At 46.5% G+C, this 23,327-nt stretch overlaps 1 protein-coding gene across 1 annotated transcript; it reads right to left on the bottom strand.

Moving 5' to 3' along the window:
• Positions 1-3,182: 3,182 nt before the first annotated feature.
• On the bottom strand, positions 3,183-20,618 carry LOC124264088. Its single transcript, XM_046698811.1, has 4 exons — positions 20,483-20,618; positions 10,867-11,073; positions 9,930-10,083; positions 3,183-3,321 (listed from the first exon to the last, which is right to left on the bottom strand). The coding sequence occupies exons 1-4, from the start codon at positions 20,616-20,618 to the stop codon at positions 3,183-3,185; spliced, it is 636 nt and encodes a 211-aa protein (XP_046554767.1).
• Between the last annotated feature and the right edge of the window lie 2,709 nt (positions 20,619-23,327).

Raw genomic sequence — 23,327 nt, 5'->3', positions numbered from 1 at the left:
TGTTATATGTCACGGTTATGTAGTGCTGAATGGCAACTTAATGTAAGAGGGTCACCAAAATGTTGAGAGGTGTCTTGTCAGAGCCTCATATTTAAGTAGTGGCTTATGTCATGTTGTCGGAGGGTCACGGTTATGTAGTGGCTTATGACATGTTGTCAGAGGGTCACGCTTATGTAGTGGCTTATGACATGTTGTTGCCAGAGGGTCACGCTTATGTAGTGGCTTATGTCATGTTGTCAGAGGGTCACGCTTATGTAGTGGCTTATGTCATGTTGTCAGAGGGTCACGGTTATGTAGTGGCTTATGTCATGTTGTCAGACGGTCATGGTTATGTAGTGGCTTATGACATGTTGTTGACAGAGGGTCACGGTTATGTAGTGGCTTATGACATGTTGTTGCCAGAGGGTCACGCTTATGTAGTGGCTTATGTCATGTTGTCAGAGGGTAATGGTTATGTAGTGGCTAATGACATGTTGTCAGAGGGTCACGCTTATGTAGTGGCTTATGACATGTTGTCAGAGTGTCACGCTTATGTAGTGGCTTATGACATGTTGTTGCCAGAGGGTCACGCTTATGTAGTGGCTTATGTCATGTTGTCAGAGGGTAATGGTTATGTAGTGGCTTATGTCATGTTGTCAGAGGGTCATGCTTAAGTAGTGGCTAATGACATGTTGTCAGAGGGTCACGCTTATGTAGTGGCTTATGACATGTTGTCAGAGGGTCATGGTTATGTAGTGGCTTATGTCATGTTGTCAGAGGGTCATGCTTAAGTAGTGGCTAATGACATGTTGTCAGAGGGTCACGCTTATGTAGTGGCTTATGACATGTTGTCAGAGGGTCACGCTTATGTAGTGGCTTATGTCATGTTGGTCAGAGGGTCATGGTTAAGTAGTGGCTAATGACATGTTGTCAGAGGGTAATGGTTATGTTGTAGTGGTTAATGGACATGTTGTCAGAGGGTCATGCTTAAGTAGTGGCTAATGACATGTTGTCAGAGGGTCACGCTTATGTAGTGGCTTATGACATGTTGTCAGAGGGTCATGGTTATGTAGTGGCTTATGTCATGTTGTCAGAGGGTCACGCTTATGTAGTGGCTTATGACATGTTGTCAGAGGGTCACGCTTATGTAGTGGCTTATGACATGTTGTCAGAGGGTCATGGTTATGTAGTGGCTTATGTCATGTGTTGTCAGAGGGTCATGGTTATGTAGTGGCTTATGACATGTTGTCAGAGGGTCATGGTTAAGTAGTGGCTTATGTCATGTTGTCAGAGGGTCACGCTTATGTAGTGGCTTATGACATGTTGTCAGAGTGTCACGGTTATGTAGTGGCTTATGACATGTTGTTGCCAGAGGGTCACGCTTATGTAGTGGCTTATGTCATGTTGTCAGAGGGTAATGGTTATGTAGTGGCTTATGTCATGTTGTCAGAGGGTCACGCTTAAGTAGTGGCTAATGACATGTTGTCAGAGGGTCACGGTTATGTAGTGGCTTATGACATGTTGTCAGAGGGTCATGGTTATGTAGTGGCTGCGCATCAGGTCGGTTATGTATATGTGTCAGAGGGTCACGCTTATGTAGTGGCTTATGACAGGTTGTCAGAGGGTCACGGTCATGTAGTGGCTTATGTCATGTTGTCAGAGGGTCATGGTTATGTAGTGGCTTATGTCATGTTGTCAGAGGGTCACGGTTATGTAGTGGCTTATGTCATGTTGTCAGAGGGTCACGGTTATGTAGTGGCTTATGTCATGTTGTCAGAGGGTAATGGTTAAGTAGTGGCTTATGACATGTTGTTGTCAGAAGGTCACGCTTATGTAGTGGCTTATGACGTTGTCAGAGGGTCACGCATATGTAGTGGCTTATGACATGTTGTTGTCAGAGGGTCATGGTTATGTAGAGGCTAATGACATGTTTTACAGAGGGTCACGGTTATGTAGAGGCTTATGTCATGTTGTTGTCAGAGGGTCATGGTTATGTAGTGGCTTATGTCATGTTGTCAGAGGGTCACGGTTATGTAGTGGCTTATGACATGTTGTCAGAGGGTCACGGTTATGTAGTGGCTTATGACATGTTGTCAGAGGGTCATGGTTATGTAGTGGCTTATGTCATGTTGTCAGAGGGTCATGGTTATGTAGTGGCTTATGTCATGTTGTTGTCAGAGGGTCATGGTTATGTAGTGGCTAATGACATGTTGTCAGAGGGTCACGGTTATGTAGTGGCTTATGACATGTTGTCAGAGGGTCATGGTTATGTAGTGGCTTATGACATGTTGTCAGAGGGTCATGGTTATGTAGTGGCTTATGTCATGTTGTCAGAGGGTCACGGTCATGTAGTTCCTTATGTCATGTTGTCAGAGGGTCACGCTTATGTAGTGGCTTATGACATGTTGTCAGAGGGTGACGGTTATGTAGTGGCTTATGTCATGTTGTCAGAGGGTCATGGTTATGTAGTGGCTTATGTCATGTTGTCAGAGGGTCATGGTTATGTAGTGGCTTATGTCATGTTGTCAGAGGGTCATGGTTATGTAGTGGCTCATGACATGTTGCCAGACGGTCATGGTTATGTAGTGGCTTATGTCATGTTGTCAGAGGGTCATGGTTATGTAGTGGCTTATGTCATGTTGTTGTCAGAGGGTCATGGTCATGTAGTTCCTTATGTCATGTTGTCAGAGGGTCACGCTTATGTAGTGGCTTATGACATGTTGTCAGAGGGTGACGGTTATGTAGTGGCTTATGTCATGTTGTCAGAGGGTCATGGTTATGTAGTGGCTTATGTCATGTTGTCAGAGGGTCATGGTTATGTAGTGGCTTATGTCATGTTGTCAGAGGGTCATGGTTATGTAGTGGCTTATGTCATGTTGTCAGAGGGTCATGGTTATGTAGTGGCTTATGTCATGTTGTTGTCAGAGGGTCACGTGTTTGTAGTGGCTTATGTTATTTTGTCCTACATGTGTCGCACTGTCTGATATGGTTAACTTTACTGTAGAGACATGTGTGACAATGCTGAATAAGGATTAGACACACCCCTCACCCTATTCCACACCATCCACATTCAAGCAAGCCTTCACCCCAACTACGCTTTTTACACGCACACAGACAAACGCACGCACACACACACAAACACACGCACACAGACACGCGCGCACGCACGCACACACACACACACACGAACACACACACGATGATTACCTACCTGCTACGTCTATTGCAATCGCAGACAACCCATTACCTCCAATGGTGGATTGATGGACAGTGTCGACATCCCCTTCACTATTGGCCCTGTACAGGGCAAGCGAGAAGGATAAGGAAGTGAAGTAGACACACCTATAAATGAAAATCAAAAACTGCTAAAATACATAAAAGTGTTGACCCTCCAAACTAGGGAATCAGGGCTCAGTAATGATCGTCAATCAACAGCGTCTTATACCGTACCTGAATGGCTCACTGAATACCCCGCGAGATCCCTTTACAGCCCATATATAAAAAAACACATATGCAGAAATAGAACATTGAAGCTTTTGAGGATTCCAAGTAACTAGTACTAGTAATTTCAACATACCAACATCTGGTGGGATACCATGGTCAGAACAACTGAACAATCTCTGGTAGGATACCTTGGTCAGAACAACTGAACCATCTCTGGTGGGATACCTTGCTCAGAACAACTGAACCATCTCTGGTGGGATACCTTGCTCAGAACAACTGAACCATCTCTGGTGGGATACCTTGGTCAGAACAACTGAACCATCTCTGGTGGGATACCTTGGTCAGAACAACTGAACCATCTCTGGTGGGATACCTTGGTCAGAACAACTGACCCATCTCTGGTGGGATACCTTGGTCAGAACAACTGACCCATCTCTGGTGGGATACCTTGGTCAGAACAACTGAACCATCTCTGGTGGGATACCTTGGTCAGAACAACTGAACCATCTCTGGTGGGATACCTTGCTCAGAACAACTGAACCATCTCATCTATTTGGGGATACCTTGGTCAGAACAACTGAACCATCTCTGGTGGGATACCTTGGTCAGAACAACTGAACCATCTCTGGTGGGATACCTTGCTCAGAACAACTGACCCATCTATGGGGGATACCTTGCTCAGAACAACTGAACCATCTCTGGTGGGATACCTTGGTCAGAACAGCTGAACCATCTCTGGTGGGATACCTTGGTCAGAACAACTGAACCATCTCTTGTGGGATACCTTGCTCAGAACAACTGACCCATCTATGTGGGGATACCTTGGTCAGAACAGCTGAACCATCTATGGTGGGATACCTTGGTCAGAACAACTGAACCATCTCTGGTGGGATACCTTGGTCAGAACAACTGAACCATCTCTGGTGGGATACCTTGGTCAGAACAACTGAACCATCTCTGGTGGGATACCTTGCTCAGAACAACTGACCCATCTATGGGGATACCTTGGTAAGAACAGCTGAACCATCTCTGGTGGGAAACCTTGGTCAGAACAGCTGAACCATCTCTGGTAGGATACTTTACATTGACTTACTCTGTTGAGCTTATAGCGGAATATGAAGAATGTCCTCTTCTGTGACAGCTACCTATTAAGGTGTTACTTATCTTTAGTGTCTGTGCGTTTATTGCTTTTCATGAAGAGGTCAGCCAGAATTAACAGTTCGAACGAACCGCGAAGTCTGAAGAAATCAACCATCAGTGGTTCTGTTGCTGTGTCTAGCGAACTCGTCTATCTCTGGTTTATGCATAATGTTAAAAACCGACCTATCTCTAAGTACATAGCTCTGTTTCAAGAAGATTTAAGTGTGTGAAGGTGTATGTTAAGTCGTGAGAACTCACACATTAGTTGGCTTATGGCTTACACTGAAAACCTTGAAAATGTCCAGCGTTAAAGCTAACCCTGAAGAACACAGACATGTCCAGGGTTATAGATAAAGAACACAGACATGTCCAGGGTTATAGATAAAGAACACAGACATGTCCAGGGTTATAGATAAAGAACACAGACATGTCCAGGGTTATAGATAAAGAACACAGACATGTCCAGGCTTATAGATAAAGAACACAGACATGTCCAGGGTTATAGATAAAGAACACAGACATGTCCAGGGTTATAGATAAAGAACACAGACATGTCCAGGGTTATAGATAAAGAACACAGACATGTCCAGGGTTATAGATAAAGAACACAGGCATATCCAGGGTTATAGGCAGGGTTATAGATAAAGGGTTATAGGGTTATAGATAAAGAACACAGACATGTCCAGGGTTATAGATAAAGAACACAGACATGTCCAGGGTTATAGATAAAGAACACAGACATGTCCAGGGTTATAGATAAAGAACACAGACATGTCCAGGCTTATAGATAAAGAACACAGACATGTCCAGGGTTATAGATAAAGAACACAGACATGTCCAGGCTTATAAATAAAGAACACAGACATGTCCAGGCTTATAGATAAAGAACACAGACATGTCCAGGGTTATAGATAAAGAACACATACATGTCCAGGGTTATAGATAAAGAACACAGACATGTCCAGGGTTATAGATAAAGAACACAGACATGTCCAGGCTTATAGATAAAGAACACAGACATGTCCAGGGTTATAGATAAAGAACACAGACATGTCAAGGGTTATAGATAAAGAACACAGACATGTCCAGGGTTATAGATAAAGAACACAGACATGTCCAGGGCTATAGATAAAGAACACATCATCTGTTGTATGATAGTTATAACTAAGTATAAAGATTACACCATCCTTCCCGTTCCAACTGCGCTCAGAGGACTCACCCATCCGCTTGGTTAAAGCTAAGCTTTGAGGACTCACCCATCCGTTGGGTTGTAACTATGTTTGGAGGATTCACCCATCCGTTGGGTTGTAACTATGTTTGGAGGACTCACCCATCTGTTGGGTTGTAACTAAGTTTGGAGGACTCACCCATCTGTTGGGTTGTAACTATGTTTGGAGGACTCACCCATCTGTTGGGTTGTAACTAAGTTTGGAGGACTCACCCATCCGTTGGGTTGTAACTAAGTTTGGAGGATTCACCCATCCGTTGGGTTGTAACTAAGTTTGGAGGACTCACCCATCTGTTGGGTTGTAACTAAGTTTGGAGGACTCACCCATCTGTTGGGTTGTAACTATGTTTGGAGGACTCACCCATCTGTTTGGTTGTAACTAAGTTTGGATGACACACCCATCTGTTGGATTGTAACTAGGTTTGGAGGACTCACCCATCTGTTGGGTTGTAACTAAGTTTGGAGGACTCACCAATCCGTTGGGTTGTAACTAAGTTTGGAGGACTCACCCATCTGTTGGGTTGTAACTAAGTTTGGAGGACTCACTCATCTGTTGGGTTGTAACTATGTTTGGAGGACTCACCCATCTGTTGGGTTGTAACTAAGTTTGGAGGACTCACTCATCTGTTGGGTTGTAACTATGTTTGGAGGACTCACTCATCCGTTGGGTTGTAACTAAGTTTGGAGGACTCACCCATCCGCATGGTTAAAACTAAGATTGGAGGACTCACCCATCCGCATGGTTAAAACTAAGATTGGAGGACTCACCCATCCGTTGGGTTGTAACTATGTTTGGAGGACTCACTCATCTGTTGGGTTGTAACTAAGTTTGGAGGACTCACCCATCTGTTGGGTTGTAACTAAGTTTGGAGGACTCACTCATCTGTTGGGTTGTAACTATGTTTGGAGGACTCACCCATCTGTTGGGTTGTAACTATGTTTGGAGGATTCACCCATCCGTTGGGTTGTAACTATGTTTGGAGGACTCACCCATCTGTTGGGTTGTAACTAAGTTTGGAGGACTCCACCCATCTGTTGGGTTGTAACTATGTTTGGAGGACTCACTCATCTGTTGGGTTGTAACTAAGTTTGGAGGACTCACCCATCTGTTGGGTTGTAACTAAGTTTGGAGGACTCACTCATCCGTTGGGTTGTAACTATGTTTGGAGGACTCACCCATCTGTTGGGTTGTAACTAAGTTTGGAGGACTCACCCATCTGTTGGGTTGTAACTATGTTTGGAGGACTCACCCATCCGTTGGGTTGTAACTAAGTTTGGAGGACTCACCCATCTGTTGGGTTGTAACTATGTTTGGAGGATTCACTCATCTGTTGGGTTGTAACTAAGTTTGGAGGACTCACCCATCTGTTGGGTTGTAACTAAGTTTGGAGGACTCCACTCATCCGTTGGGTTGTAACTATGTTTGGAGGATTCACCCATCCGTTGGGTTGTAACTATGTTTGGAGGACTCACCCATCTGTTGGGTTGTAACTATGTTTGGAGGACTCACCCATCTGTTGGGTTGTAACTAAGTTTGGAGGACTCACTCATCTGTTGGGTTGTAACTATGTTTGGAGGACTCACCCATCTGTTGGGTTGTAACTATGTTTGGAGGACTCACCCATCTGTTGGGTTGTAACTATGTTTGGAGGACTCACCCATCTGTTGGGTTGTAACTAAGTTTGGAGGACTCACTCATCTGTTGGGTTGTAACTAAGTTTGGAGGACTCACCCATCTGTTGGGTTGTAACTAAGTTTGGAGGACTCACCCATCTGTTGGGTTGTAACTATGTTTGGAGGACTCACCCATCTGTTGGGTTGTAACTATGTTTGGAGGACTCACCCATCTGTTGGGTTGTAACTATGTTTGGAGGACTCACCCATCTGTTGGGTTGTAACTATGTTTGGAGGACTCACTCATCCGTTGGGTTGTAACTATGTTTGAAGGATTCACCCATCCGTTGGGTTGTAACTAAGTTTGGAGGACTCACCCATCTGTTGGGTTGTAACTATGTTTGGAGGACTCACCCATCTGTTGGGTTGTAACTAAGTTTGGAGGACTCACCCATCTGTTGGGTTGTAACTATGTTTGGAGGACTCACCCATCTGTTGGGTTGTAACTAAGTTTGGAGGATTCACCCATCCGTTGGGTTGTAACTATGTTTGGAGGATTCACCCATCCGTTGGGTTGTAACTATGTTTGGAGGACTCACCCATCTGTTGGGTTGTAACTAAGTTTGGAGGACTCACCCATCCGTTGGGTTGTAACTATGTTTGGAGGATTCACCCATCCGTTGGGTTGTAACTATGTTTGGAGGACTCACCCATCTGTTGGGTTGTAACTAAGTTTGGAGGACTCACTCATCTGTTGGGTTGTAACTATGTTTGGAGGACTCACCCATCTGTTGGGTTGTAACTATGTTTGGAGGACTCACCCATCTGTTGGGTTGTAACTAAGTTTGGAGGACTCACCCATCTGTTGGGTTGTAACTATGTTTGGAGGACTCACCCATCTGTTGGGTTGTAACTATGTTTGGAGGACTCACTCATCTGTTGGGTTGTAACTATGTTTGGAGGACTCACCCATCTGTTGGGTTGTAACTAAGTTTGGAGGACTCACTCATCCGTTGGGTTGTAACTATGTTTGGAGGACTCACCCATCTGTTGGGTTGTAACTATGTTTGGAGGACTCACCCATCTGTTGGGTTGTAACTAAGTTTGGAGGACTCACCCATCTGTTGGGTTGTAACTAAGTTTGGAGGACTCACCCATCTGTTGGGTTGTAACTATGTTTGGAGGACTCACCCATCTGTTGGGTTGTAACTAAGTTTGGAGGACTCACTCATCCGTTGGGTTGTAACTATGTTTGGAGGATTCACCCATCCGTTGGGTTGTAACTAAGTTTGGAGGACTCACCCATCTGTTGGGTTGTAACTATGTTTGGAGGACTCACCCATCTGTTGGGTTGTAACTAAGTTTGGAGGACTCACCCATCTGTTGGGTTGTAACTAAGTTTGGAGGACTCACCCATCTGTTGGGTTGTAACTATGTTTGGAGGACTCACCCATCTGTTGGGTTGTAACTATGTTTGGAGGACTCACCCATCTGTTGGGTTGTAACTAAGTTTGGAGGACTCACCCATCTGTTGGGTTGTAACTAAGTTTGGAGGACTCACCCATCTGTTGGGTTGTAACTATGTTTGGAGGACTCACCCATCTGTTGGGTTGTAACTATGTTTGGAGGACTCACCCATCTGTTGGGTTGTAACTATGTTTGGAGGATTCACCCATCTGTTGGGTTGTAACTATGTTTGGAGGACTCACCCATCTGTTGGGTTGTAACTATGTTTGGAGGATCTCACCCATCTGTTGGGTTGTAACTAAGTTTGGAGGACTCACCCATCTGTTGGGTTGTAACTATGTTTGGAGGACTCACCCATCTGTTGGGTTGTAACTATGTTTGGAGGACTCCACCATCTGTTGGGTTGTAACTAAGTTTGGAGGACTCACCCATCTGTTGGGTTGTAACTATGTTTGGAGGACTCACCCATCTGTTGGGTTGTAACTATGTTTGGAGGACTCACCCATCTGTTGGGTTGTAACTAAGTTTGGAGGACTCACCCATCTGTTGGGTTGTAACTAAGTTTGGAGGACTCACCCATCTGTTGGGTTGTAACTATGTTTGGAGGACTCACCCATCTGTTGGGTTGTAACTATGTTTGGAGGACTCACCCATCTGTTGGGTTGTAACTAAGTTTGGAGGACTCACCCATCTGTTGGGTTGTAACTATGTTTGGAGGACTCACCCATCTGTTGGGTTGTAACTATGTTTGGAGGACTCACCCATCTGTTGGGTTGTAACTAAGTTTGGAGGACTCACCCATCTGTTGGGTTGTAACTATGTTTGGAGGACTCACCCATCTGTTGGGTTGTAACTATGTTTGGAGGACTCACCCATCTGTTGGGTTGTAACTATGTTTGGAGGACTCACCCATCTGTTGGGTTGTAACTATGTTTGGAGGACTCACCCATCTGTTGGGTTGTAACTATGTTTGGAGGACTCACCCATCTGTTGGGTTGTAACTAAGTTTGGAGGACTCACCCATCTGTTGGGTTGTAACTAAGTTTTGAGAACTCACCCATCCGTTGGATTGTAACTAAGTCTGAAGAACCCTCTTGAGAAGGATGAGTTGATCACCATGGTGACCCCGTTGTCGTACTTCCTCAACTGCTCGTTGCCAAAGAAGTACGTGTTTGCCGATACGACAGCTATTCCAAATACTTCTGTACCCACTGCAATCAACCACGAGTAACTGGATTTTAATATTATGAAAATGACATAAATAACAGTGTGTGTGAATTGGTTTTACGCCGCTTTAAGCAGTATTCCACCAAACTGATCTTTTAGAACCCCGGGGATGAGCTACACATATTGAACCTACACGGAAACAGACGGGGTCTGAAGTATGTCCAAATACTAGACTCTGCCATGTGTTGATTGGCCTATCCAAGGCCCCTGAGAGTGGAATCTTACCATCAGTGTCTTCATGGCCATACTCTTGCTGTAGCGATCAAATTACATATTGACACGTCTTCCACAAGGCAAATAAACGAACAGGAAGGCCCGTCTGATTTCATTTGACAGACTGTTTTGGCAGTCATATATAAGAACACGTCGATGTGAAGGGCCTGCTGTTCTATTTACACTGCATACCCCGTTGTTACAACTGTCGTTAGAACAACAATTACATGACCGTTTGTTAAACAACTTTTTCTCGACTTCATGATATCAGGGTTTCATAACCTCTAGGAATATCATTACCCATGCCTATGAGCTTTTTATAATCAATAATTTCATAACCCATGGCTAGTTATGCGTGTGTGTGTGCGTGCGTGCGTGCGCGCGCGCACATGTGCGCACATGTGTGTGTGTGGTCGCTTACTTTGTATATAAATTTCAGGGAGGCGGGGAGTCATTCATATCATCATCATCATAAAAAAACCCACCCCCAAAAAACACCTCACCCCCCACCCCACTCCCTCCATCTTCTATATATCATGCAAGGTCCAACTTACAGTCGACTAACAGCACAGGGTCCGAGCCATTGGGTAGAATTGCGGAGATGCTACCAGAACTCAAAGCGTAGATGAGGCGGCCGACATCATTGTTATACTGGACGTCTGTGACAATCCCCACGGCGATGTTAGTCAAGGAGCCCGACGAGTCCTCCACGACCAAGTCCTGGCCGTTCCTACTGGTCCAGATCACCGACTTTGGTTCATCTGTGCACGGATTGGTCTATTTAGTTTCTGAGGAGGCTGTGTGAAGAGGGCCCTTACGTGTAGTTGTTGGCGTGTGGGATGTGGGGAGTTGTGTGGTGTGTGTGTGTGGTGTGTGTGGTGTGTGTGTGTGTGTGTGTGTGTGTGTGTGTGTGTGTGTGTGTGTGTGTGTGTGTGTGTGTGTGTGTGTGTTTGTTGTTGTTGTTAGGAGCCGTCGTCACCGTGACAAAATTCCAGTCTACAGATCAATAACAGTATGGTCCCCAACCATATGTCATGTATACATACATACATGACGTACAGATGTTATATACACCCCGAAAATGTTAGTGGGAGGATAGGGTTGTATTACATATATATTACATCCATAGCATACGCCAATTGTAATAAAAATATAACATACGTCAATGAGAGTGATGGATGGGGAAGGTTGTATTAAATATATAACAAAGGTAAATGAGAATGATTGATGGGAGGGTTGTATTAGATATGTATCATACGTCAATGAGAATGATTAATGGGGTGGGGTGGGGGTGGGGGTGGGGTGTATTAGATATGTAACATACGTCAATCAGAATGATCAATGGGAGGGTTGTATAAGATATGTAACATACGTCAATCAGAATGATTAATGGGAGGGTTGTATTAAATATGTAACATATTTCAATGAGAATTATTAATGGGAGGGTTGTATTAGATATGTAACATACGTCAATCACATACGTCAATCAGAATGATTCATGGGAGGATTGTATTAGATATGTAACATATGTCAATCAGAATTATTCATGGGAGGGTTGTATTAGATATGTAACATACGTCAATCAGAATTATTCAAGGGAGGATTGTATTAGATATGTAATATACGTCAATCAGAATGATTGATGGGAGGGTTGTATTAGATATGTAACCAAAGTCAAACAGTAGTATAGATGAGGTTGTTCTAGCTATAATCAGAAGGATTAACGGGTTGAGTAGAATCACATAGTTTACAGACATCATTCAGCACGAGCTGGGAGGGGACACCCTCGGACAACCCACTTGTCAGCTTGGTATCACAGGTCAGGTCTAACAGGTAACATAGATTACATACATCATACAGAACAGGGCGTGGCTGGTGGGAGGGGGACACCCTCGGACAGCCCACTTGTCAGCTTGGTATCACAGGTCAGGTCTAACAGGTTACATAGAATACATACATCATACAGAAGAGGGCGTGGCTGGTGGGAGGGGACATCCTCGGACAGCCCACTTGTCAGCTTGGTATCACAGGTCAGGTCTAACAGGTTACATAGATTACATACATCATACAGAAGAGGGCGTGGCTGGTGGGAGGGGACATCCTCGGACAACCCACTTGTCAGCTTGGTATCACAGGTCAGGTCTAACAGGTTACATAGATTACATACATCATACAGAAGAGGGCGTGGCTGGTGGGAGGGGACATCCTCGGACAACCCACTTGTCAGCTTGGTATCACAGGTCAGGTCTAACAGGTTACATAGATCATTACATACATCATACAGAAGAGGGCGTGGCTGGTGGGAGGGGACATCCTCGGACAACCCACTTGTCAGCTTGGTATCACAGGTCAGGTCTAACAGGTTACATAGATTACATACATCATACAGAAGAGGGCGTGGCTGGTGGGAGGGGACATCCTCGGACAACCCACTTGTCAGCTTGGTATCACAGGTCAGGTCTAACAGGTTACATAGATTACATACATCATACAGAAGAGGGCGTGGCTGGTGGGAGGGGACATCCTCGGACAACCCACTTGTCAGCTTGGTATCACAGGTCAGGTCTAACAGGTTACATAGATTACATACATCATACAGAAGAGGGCGTGGCTGGTGGGAGGGGACATCCTCGGACAACCCACTTGTCAGCTTGGTATCACAGGTCAGGTCTAACAGGTTACATAGATTACATACATCATACAGAAGAGGGCGTGGCTGGTGGGAGGGGACATCCTCCGACAACCCACTTGTCAGCTTGGTATCACAGGTCAGGTCTAACAGGTTACATAGATTACATACATCATACAGAAGAGGGCGTGGCTGGTGGGAGGGGACATCCTCGGACAACCCACTTGTCAGCTTGGTATCACAGGTCAGGTCTAACAGGTTACATAGATTACATACATCATACAGAAGAGGGCGTGGCTGGTGGGAGGGGACATCCTCGGACAACCCACTTGTCAGCTTGGTATCACAGGTCAGGTCTAACAGGTTACATAGATTACATACATCATACAGAAGAGGGCGTGGCTGGTGGGAGGGGACATCCTCGGACAACCCACTTGTCAGCTTGGTATCACAGGTCAGGTCTAACAGGTTACATAGATTACATACATCATACAGAAGAGGGCGTGGCTGGTGGGAGGGGACATCCTCGGACAGCCCACTTGTCAGCTTGGTATCACAGGTCAGGTCTAACAGGTTACATAGATTACATACATCATACAGAAGAGGGCGTGGCTGGTGGGAGGGGACATCCTCGGACAACCCACTTGTCAGCTTGGTATCACAGGTCAGGTCTAACAGGTTACATAGATTACATACATCATACAGAAGAGGGCGTGGCTGGTGGGAGGGGACATCCTCGGACAACCCACTTGTCAGCTTGGTATCACAGGTCAGGTCTAACAGGTTACATAGATTACATACATCATACAGAAGAGGGCGTGGCTGGTGGGAGGGGACACCCTCGGACAACCCACTTGTCAGCTTGGTATCACAGGTCAGGTCTAACAGGTTACATAGATTACATACATCATACAGAAGAGGGCGTGGCTGGTGGGAGGGGACATCCTCGGACAACCCACTTGTCAGCTTGGTATCACAGGTCAGGTCTAACAGGTTACATAGATTACATACATCATACAGAAGAGGGCGTGGCTGGTGGGAGGGGACATCCTCGGACAACCCACTTGTCAGCTTGGTATCACAGGTCAGGTCTAACAGGTTACATAGATAGATTACATACATCATACAGAAGAGGGCGTGGCTGGTGGGAGGGGACATCCTCGGACAACCCACTTGTCAGCTTGGTATCACAGGTCAGGTCTAACAGGTTACATAGATTACATACATCATACAGAAGAGGGCGTGGCTGGTGGGAGGGGACATCCTCGGACAACCCACTTGTCAGCTTGGTATCACAGGTCAGGTCTAACAGGTTACATAGATTACATACATCATACAGAAGAGGGCGTGGCTGGTGGGAGGGGACATCCTCGGACAACCCACTTGTCAGCTTGGTATCACAGGTCAGGTCTAACAGGTTACATAGATCATTACATACATCATACAGAAGAGGGCGTGGCTGGTGGGAGGGGACATCCTCGGACAACCCACTTGTCAGCTTGGTATCACAGGTCAGGTCTAACAGGTTACATAGATTACATACATCATACAGAAGAGGGCGTGGCTGGTGGGAGGGGACACCCTCGGACAGCCCAACTTGTCAGCTTGGTATCACAGGTCAGGTCTAACAGGTTACATAGATTACATACATCATACAGAAGAGGGCGTGGCTGGTGGGAGGGGACACCCTCGGACAACCCACTTGTCAGCTTGGTATCACAGGTCAGGTCTAACAGGTTACATAGATTACATACATCATACAGAAGAGGGCGTGGCTGGTGGGAGGGGGACATCCTCGGACAACCCACTTGTCAGCTTGGTATCACAGGTCAGGTCTAACAGGTTACATAGATTACATACATCATACAGAAGAGGGCGTGGCTGGTGGGAGGGGGACACCCTCGGACAGCCCAACTTGTCAGCTTGGTATCACAGGTCAGGTCTAACAGGTTACATAGATTACATACATCATACAGAAGAGGGCGTGGCTGGTGGGAGGGGACATCCTCGGACAACCCACTTGTCAGCTTGGTATCACAGGTCAGGTCTAACAGGTTACATAGATTACATACATCATACAGAAGAGGGCGTGGCTGGTGGGAGGGGACATCCTCGGACAACCCACTTGTCAGCTTGGTATCACAGGTCAGGTCTAACAGGTTACATAGATTACATACATCATACAGAAGAGGGCGTGGCTGGTGGGAGGGGACATCCTCGGACAACCCACTTGTCAGCTTGGTATCACAGGTCAGGTCTAACAGGTTACATAGATTACATACATCATACAGAAGAGGGCGTGGCTGGTGGGAGGGGACATCCTCGGACAACCCACTTGTCAGCTTGGTATCACAGGTCAGGTCTAACAGGTTACATAGATTACATACATCATACAGAAGAGGGCGTGGCTGGTGGGAGGGGACATCCTCGGACAACCCACTTGTCAGCTTGGTATCACAGGTCAGGTCTAACAGGTTACATAGATTACATACATCATACAGAAGAGGGCGTGGCTGGTGGGAGGGGACATCCTCGGACAACCCACTTGTCAGCTTGGTATCACAGGTCAGGTCTAACAGGTTACATAGATTACATACATCATACAGAAGAGGGCGTGGCTGGTGGGAGGGACATCCTCGGACAACCCACTTGTCAGCTTGGTATCACAGGTCAGGTCTAACAGGTTACATAGATTACATACATCATACAGAAGAGGGCGTGGCTGGTGGGAGGGGACATCCCTCGGACAACCCACTTGTCAGCTTGGTATCACAGGTCAGGTCTAACAGGTTACATAGATTACATACATCATACAGAAGAGGGCGTGGCTGGTGGGAGGGGACATCCTCGGACAACCCACTTGTCAGCTTGGTATCACAGGTCAGGTCTAACAGGTTACATAGATTACATACATCATACAGAAGAGGGCGTGGCTGGTGGGAGGGGACACCCTCGGACAACCCACTTGTCAGCTTGGTATCACAGGTCAGGTCTAACAGGGTTACATAGATTACATACATCATACAGAAGAGGGCGTGGCTGGTGGGAGGGGACACCCTCGGACAGCCCACTTGTCAGCTTGGTATCACAGGTCAGGTCTAACAGGTTACATAGATTACATACATCATACAGAAGAGGGCGTGGCTGGTGGGAGGGGACACCCTCGGACAGCCCACTTGTCAGCTTGGTATCACAGGTCAGGTCTAACAGGTTACATAGATTACATACATCATACAGAAGAGGGCGTGGCTGGTGGGAGGGGACACCCTCGGACAACCCACTTGTCAGCTTGGTATCACAGGTCAGGTCTAACAGGTTACATAGATTACATACATCATACAGAAGAGGGCGTGGCTGGTGGGAGGGGAGCATCCTCGGACAGCCCACTTGGTCAGCTTGGTATCACAGGTCAGGTCTAACAGGTTACATAGATTACATACATCATACAGAAGAGGGCGTGGCTGGTGGGGGGGGACACCCTCGGACAACCCACTTGTCAGCTTGGTATCACAGGTCAGGTCTAACAGGTTACATAGAGATTACATACATCATACAGAAGAGGGCGTGGCTGGTGGGAGGGGAGCATCCTCGGACAACCCACTTGGTCAGCTTGGTATCACAGGTCAGGTCTAACAGGTTACATAGATTACATACATCATACAGAAGAGGGCGTGGCTGGTGGGAGGGGACATCCTCGGACAACCCACTTGTCAGCTTGGTATCACAGGTCAGGTCTAACAGGTTACATAGATTACATACATCATACAGAAGAGGGCGTGGCTGGTGGGAGGGGACATCCTCGGACAACCCACTTGTCAGCTTGGTATCACAGGTCAGGTCTAACAGGTTACATAGATTACATACATCATACAGAAGAGGGCGTGGCTGGTGGGAGGGGACATCCTCGGACAACCCACTTGTCAGCTTGGTATCACAGGTCAGGTCTAACAGGTTACATAGATTACATACATCATACAGAAGAGGGCGTGGCTGGTGGGAGGAGGGACATCCTCGGACAACCCACTTGTCAGCTTGGTATCACAGGTCAGGTCTAACAGGTTACATAGATTACATACATCATACAGAAGAGGGCGTGGCTGGTGGGAGGGACATCCTCGGACAACCCACTTGTCAGCTTGGTATCACAGGTCAGGTCTAACAGGTTACATAGATTACATACATCATACAGAAGAGGGCGTGGCTGGTGGGAGGGACACACCCTCGGACAACCCACTTGTCAGCTTGGTATCACAGGTCAGGTCTAACAGGTTACATAGATTACATACATCATACAGAAGAGGGCGTGGCTGGTGGGAGGGGACATCCTCGGACAACCCACTTGTCAGCTTGGTATCACAGGTCAGGTCTAACAGGTTACATAGATTACATACATCATACAGAAGAGGGCGTGGCTGGTGGGAGGGACATCCTCGGACAACCCACTTGTCAGCTTGGTATCACAGGTCAGGTCTAACAGGTTACATAGATTACATACATCATACAGAAGAGGGCGTGGCTGGTGGGAGGGGACATCCTCGGACAACCCACTTGTCAGCTTGGTATCACAGGTCAGGTCTAACAGGTTACATAGATTACATACATCATACAGAAGAGGGCGTGGCTGGTGGGAGGGACATCCTCGGACAACCCACTTGTCAGCTTGGTATCACAGGTCAGGTCTAACAGGTTACATAGATTACATACATCATACAGAAGAGGGCGTGGCTGGTGGGAGGGGGACATCCTCGGACAACCCACTTGTCAGCTTGGTATCACAGGTCAGGTCTAACAGGTTACATAGATTACATACATCATACAGAAGAGGGCGTGGCTGGTGGGAGGGGACATCCTCGGACAACCCACTTGTCAGCTTGGTATCACAGGTCAGGTCTAACAGGTTACATAGATTACATACATCATACAGAAGAGGGCGTGGCTGGTGGGAGGGACATCCTCGGACAACCCACTTGTCAGCTTGGTATCACAGGTCAGGTCTAACAGGTTACATAGATTACATACATCATACAGAAGAGGGCGTGGCTGGTGGGAGGGGACACCCTCGGACAACCCACTTGTCAGCTTGGTATCACAGGTCAGGTCTAACAGGTTACATAGATTACATACATCATACAGAAGAGGGCGTGGCTGGTGGGAGGGGACACCCTCGGACAACCCACTTGTCAGCTTGGTATCACAGGTCAGGTCTAACAGGTTACATAGATTACATACATCATACAGAAGAGGGCGTGGCTGGTGGGAGGGGACACCCTCGGACAACCCACTTGTCAGCTTGGTATCACAGGTCAGGTCTAACAGGTTACATAGATTACATACATCATACAGAAGAGGGCGTGGCTGGTGGGAGGGGACACCCTCGGACAGCCCACTTGGTCAGCTTGGTATCACAGGTCAGGTCTAACAGGTTACATAGATTACATACATCATACAGAAGAGGGCGTGGCTGGTGGGAGGGGACACCCTCGGACAGCCCACTTGTCAGCTTGGTATCACAGGTCAGGTCTAACAGGTTACATAGATTACATACATCATACAGAAGAGGGCGTGGCCGGTGGGAGGAGAGCATCCTCGGACAACCCACTTGGTCAGCTTGGTATCACAGGTCAGGTCTAACAGGTTACATAGATTACATACATCATACAGAAGAGGGCGTGGCTGGTGGGAGGAGGGACATCCTCGGACAACCCACTTGTCAGCTTGGTATCACAGGTCAGGTCTAACAGGTTACATAGATTACATACATCATACAGAAGAGGGCGTGGCTGGTGGGAGGAGACATCCTCGGACAGCCCACTTGTCAGCTTGGTATCACAGGTTACAGGTCTAACAGGGCGTGGTGGTACATAGACTTGTCACATACATCATACAGGTTACATAGATTACATACATCATACAGAAGAGGGCGTGGCTGGTGGGAGGGACATCCTCGGACAGCCCACTTGTCAGCTTGGTATCACAGGTCAGGTCTAACAGGTTACATAGATTACATACATCATACAGAAAGGGCGTGGCTGGTGGGAGGGGACATCCTCGGACAGCCCACTTGTCAGCTTGGTATCACAGGTCAGGTCTAACAGGTTGCATAGATTACATACATCATACAGAAGAGGGGGCTGGTGGGAGGGTCATCCTGACAGCCCACTTGGTTCATACTGCACCAAGGTTCTGACCCTAACAGGGAGAGAGAAATATGTATAATCCCTCGGACACATCGTCAAAACAGGAAACTTGTCATGTCCCTTGGTATCACATTTTCAAAACCTAAGAGCCTTTCAAACAAATAGTACATACTCCTGACTAGTTCAAAACACATGCTCTGGGGCTCAAAGCGCTTGAGGATTCTAATGCTTTATTGGTTTTATTTCATAACAAGTGAGTTAGTTTGCTTTTGGGACGCTTTTAGCAACATTCCAGCTGTATCACGGCGGGGGACACCAGAAATGGGCTTCACATATTGTGCCCATGAGGGGAATCGAACCCGGGTCATCAGCGTGACGAGTGAACACTTTAACAACATGGCCACTCCACCGCCCTCATTTTATAGAAAAAGCCTTTATTTTTCAGTGAATCTGCCCTTTGATTAAAATACGAGAGGTGATCAAAACGTACTCGGCATAACTATATTCTCGATGTCCAGTGTTTGAAATTATGAATAATGATCTATTTATTCATTGACACACTAATAAAATATCAATCATATAAATACAAATATCCCTAACTTTTTTTGTCCTTTATGTTTTGAAGGAATCATTATCAAAGCCATATCCGAAGATTCACATATGTGGGTAATATGGATAACGAGATATACTCTTCAAAACAGTAGGGGAACTTCATTATAAAGTGGGAGATACATCGGCGCCAGTCAATGATCATATAATAACAATGAATGTTTTGAGGGAATATCACTACTTGCACTTCCTTATGACCATAGCTGGTTGTTCAGTAGTCGTCCTTGAAAGATGATTGGTGTATGACGTGAAATGACCATGTGTACGATTTTCATTCAGTAGTGTGTGATTCCACCACGAAGGGTCAGACATTTATTCAGATGACGAGGCATGCTGCGTGTGAGTCTCCCAATGGCCAATTGGGGTAGTCGGTTCTACTCTTCCCGAAGCGCACGACCAAGTTCATCCAGCTTAGTCGCGGCCTTTGACGTTGACGTACACGCCTCCCTGTCATGTCCCAGACGCGTGGATGGGGGAAAGATCAGGGATCATTGCTGGCCATGGCAAACGATAGATGTTGAGTTGCTAGAGGTGATTCTTCACGACATGTGCACGGTGACCACGGCCGTTGTCATCCTGAAAAACGAAATGACGACCGAAATGCCGTGCAGATAGGACAACAAATGGCGCCAGTATCCGAAGACATGACACGTGACCAACGACGATTCATCCAGTGTCTACGTGCACAAGACCATTCTCTTCTTACAGCCATGTGACGATCGGTCAAGGGTGGCTGAACCTGGAGCCGTCGAACATGCAAATGAGCTGCATGGTGGCGATTCCTAATCGTCTTACCGGTAACTCGAACACCAGTAGTCTGACACAGATGTGCTACAATTTGATTGGCCGTTACAGCTGGATGTTTTAAAGCCTGGTTCCTGTACTCTTGTTGCTGACCTTGGACGACCTGAACGGGGTTGATCTTCAACATTTTGGGTTTGATGATATCTGTTCAAAAGTCTGCTTGTGAGTGACCTCGGAACATGGAAGGTATTTGCCACCTGACGCTGGGTAGTGCTACCTGCCAACAGACCTCGGAACATGGAAGGTATTGGCCACCTGACGCTGGGTAGTGCTACCTGCCAACAGACCTCGGAACATGGAAGGTATTGGCCACCTGACGCTGGGTAGTGCTACCTGCCAACAGACCTCGGAACATGGAAGGTATTGGCCACCTGACGCTGGGTAGTGCTACCTGCCAACAGACCTGGGAACATGGAAGGTATTGGCCACCTGACGCTTGGTAGTGCTACCTGCCAACAGACCTCGGAACGTGGAAGGTATTGGCCACCTGACGCTGGGTAGTGCTACCTGCCAACAGACCTGGGAACATGGAAGGTATTGGCCACCTGACGCTGGGTAGTGCTACCTGCCAACAGACCTGGGAACATGGAAGGTATTGGCCACCTGACGCTGGGTAGTGCTACCTGCCAACAGACCTCGGAACATGGAAGGTATTGGCCACTTGACGCTGGGTAGTGCTACCTGCCAACAGACCTCGGAACATGGAAGGTATTGGCCACCTGACGCTGGGTAGTGCTTCCTGCCAACTGACTTCGGAACATGGAAGGTATTGGCCACCTGACGCTGGGTAGTGCCACCTGCCAACAGACCTCGGAACATGGAAGGTATTGGCCACCTGACGCTGGGTAGTGCTTCCTGCCAACAGACCTCGGAACATGGAAGGTATTGGAAGGTATTGGAAGGTATTGGCCACCTGACGCTGGGTAGTGCTTCCTGCCAACAGACCTCGGAACATGGAAGGTATTGGAAGGTATTGGCCACTTGACGCTGGGTAGTGCTACCTGCCAACAGACCTCGGGTCGTGGAAGGTATTGGCCACCTGACGCCGGGTAGTGCTACCTGCCAGCAGACCTGGGAACATGGAAGGTATTGGCCACCTGACGCTCGGTAGTGCTACCTGCCAGTTGCACGTAAACCTTAATCGTGTTCCATACGCCGCATTGTAAACAAACAGCCAGAAACAGACACTAACAACTGTGTGATCAACAGATGCAAGATAAAGGTCTACATTGTTTAATCGACCTTCCCGAAAACCGTCAAAATCAAGAATGACACCTCATGCACTTGAATGAGGCTACTGCGTTGTACACGTGCATCCCATGCGTTGTGTTTAGGAAGGGTGGGTGATAAAAGAGATGGTGGTGCGTTCATAAGATGTCTGTCTGTCTTTGTTTGTTAACGTTTATACTTTCAACCAAATTGAAAGTTCAGGTTACCTACTTTTTTTAAAGAGTATATTAGTTGTCACAACCAGAGGGGTATAATATTTCTAAAAATAATTGCAGAAAATGAAAAACGAACAGTCATTTGGTACCGTTTGGGTAATGATATGCCCAAATATATATCACATAAAATATGTCTAGTATAGTATTGGATGACTTCACGTCATAATCATCAGTCAATGATTTGGATTGCTTGATTTAGATTTAGAGGGGGTTGGTTTTGAAGGACACCCCCATTTTATTATTTCAAAAACATTGTGTCCAGATATAAAAGATGGCCCTGTTGACAAAGCGTTGAGAGCTGACACTTGTGCGACCGACCATACATTATTTAGTTTGAACCTTTGACCTCAAGCATGAATAAGTGAAAACATTAGGAAACGTTATGCCCTTATGATTACATCATCTGAAAGGGAGTTTGTAGTGTCACCAAAACAAGCTCTTTGTGTAAACATGAAGGGAGAGTCACTTCGACAAGCAACTGTAGTTTCAAATTGCTTCTTTATGCACTTTAATATCTAAGTTTGATTCTAGCGTCTACCTATCTCAAACACACAGAAATATTTTTGCATATTTTGTTGCCTGAAGTTGGTGATGCATTTATTGCAGATGTTGCGGTTTTGGGGAGTAACAAGATAATAGGTCAAACTGGGGATCGTGAGGCTGGAACATGACAAAACCAACTCGCTTGAAGTTGACAGATAATATGTAGAAAGATTGCTGGGGCATGACATACACGTGACTGGGGTATGCCAAACACTTGACTGGGGGGTAAGCCATACACGTGACTGGGGGGTATGCCATACACGTGACTGGGGGGTGACATACACGTGACTGGGGGGGTGACATACACGTGACTGGGGGGTGACATACACGTGACTGGGGGGTGACATACACGTGACTGGGGGGGGTGACATACACGTGATTGTGTTCAGTGCTCCATGAAAGATTAATGTGAGAGCAAGATGACTAAATGTTTGATTAATATCCGATCGGTAGAATCAAACAGCATTACCATAACCCGCTAAATGATTCCAAGGGTCAGCCTACCATTACAGGCGCCTATGGTGGCCGAGATAGTCTTAAAGCTGTCCATGAGCTCATCTAGGTCCTTGGATAGATCCCTCCTGATCACATGTCCAAAACATTCCTCACACCTGGGATCTACAAAACAGAACCACTGACATTCAACACACTTGTAACAGATGTTTTGTGTAGGTTAACACTTCAGTAACAGATGTTTTGTGTAGGTTAACACTTCAGTAACAGATGTTTTGTGTAGGTTAACACTTCAGTAACAGATGTTTTGTGTAGGTTAACACTTCAGTAACAGATGTTTTGTGTAGGTTAACACTTCAGTAACAGATGTTTTGTGTAGGTTAACACTTCAGTAA

This window comes from Haliotis rubra, unplaced genomic scaffold, assembly GCF_003918875.1.
Source record: "Haliotis rubra isolate DU_JTF1 unplaced genomic scaffold, ASM391887v1 Scf909, whole genome shotgun sequence".
Classification (NCBI taxonomy): Eukaryota; Metazoa; Mollusca; class Gastropoda; order Lepetellida; family Haliotidae; genus Haliotis; species Haliotis rubra.
This window is presented reverse-complemented; position numbering and strand designations above follow the sequence as displayed.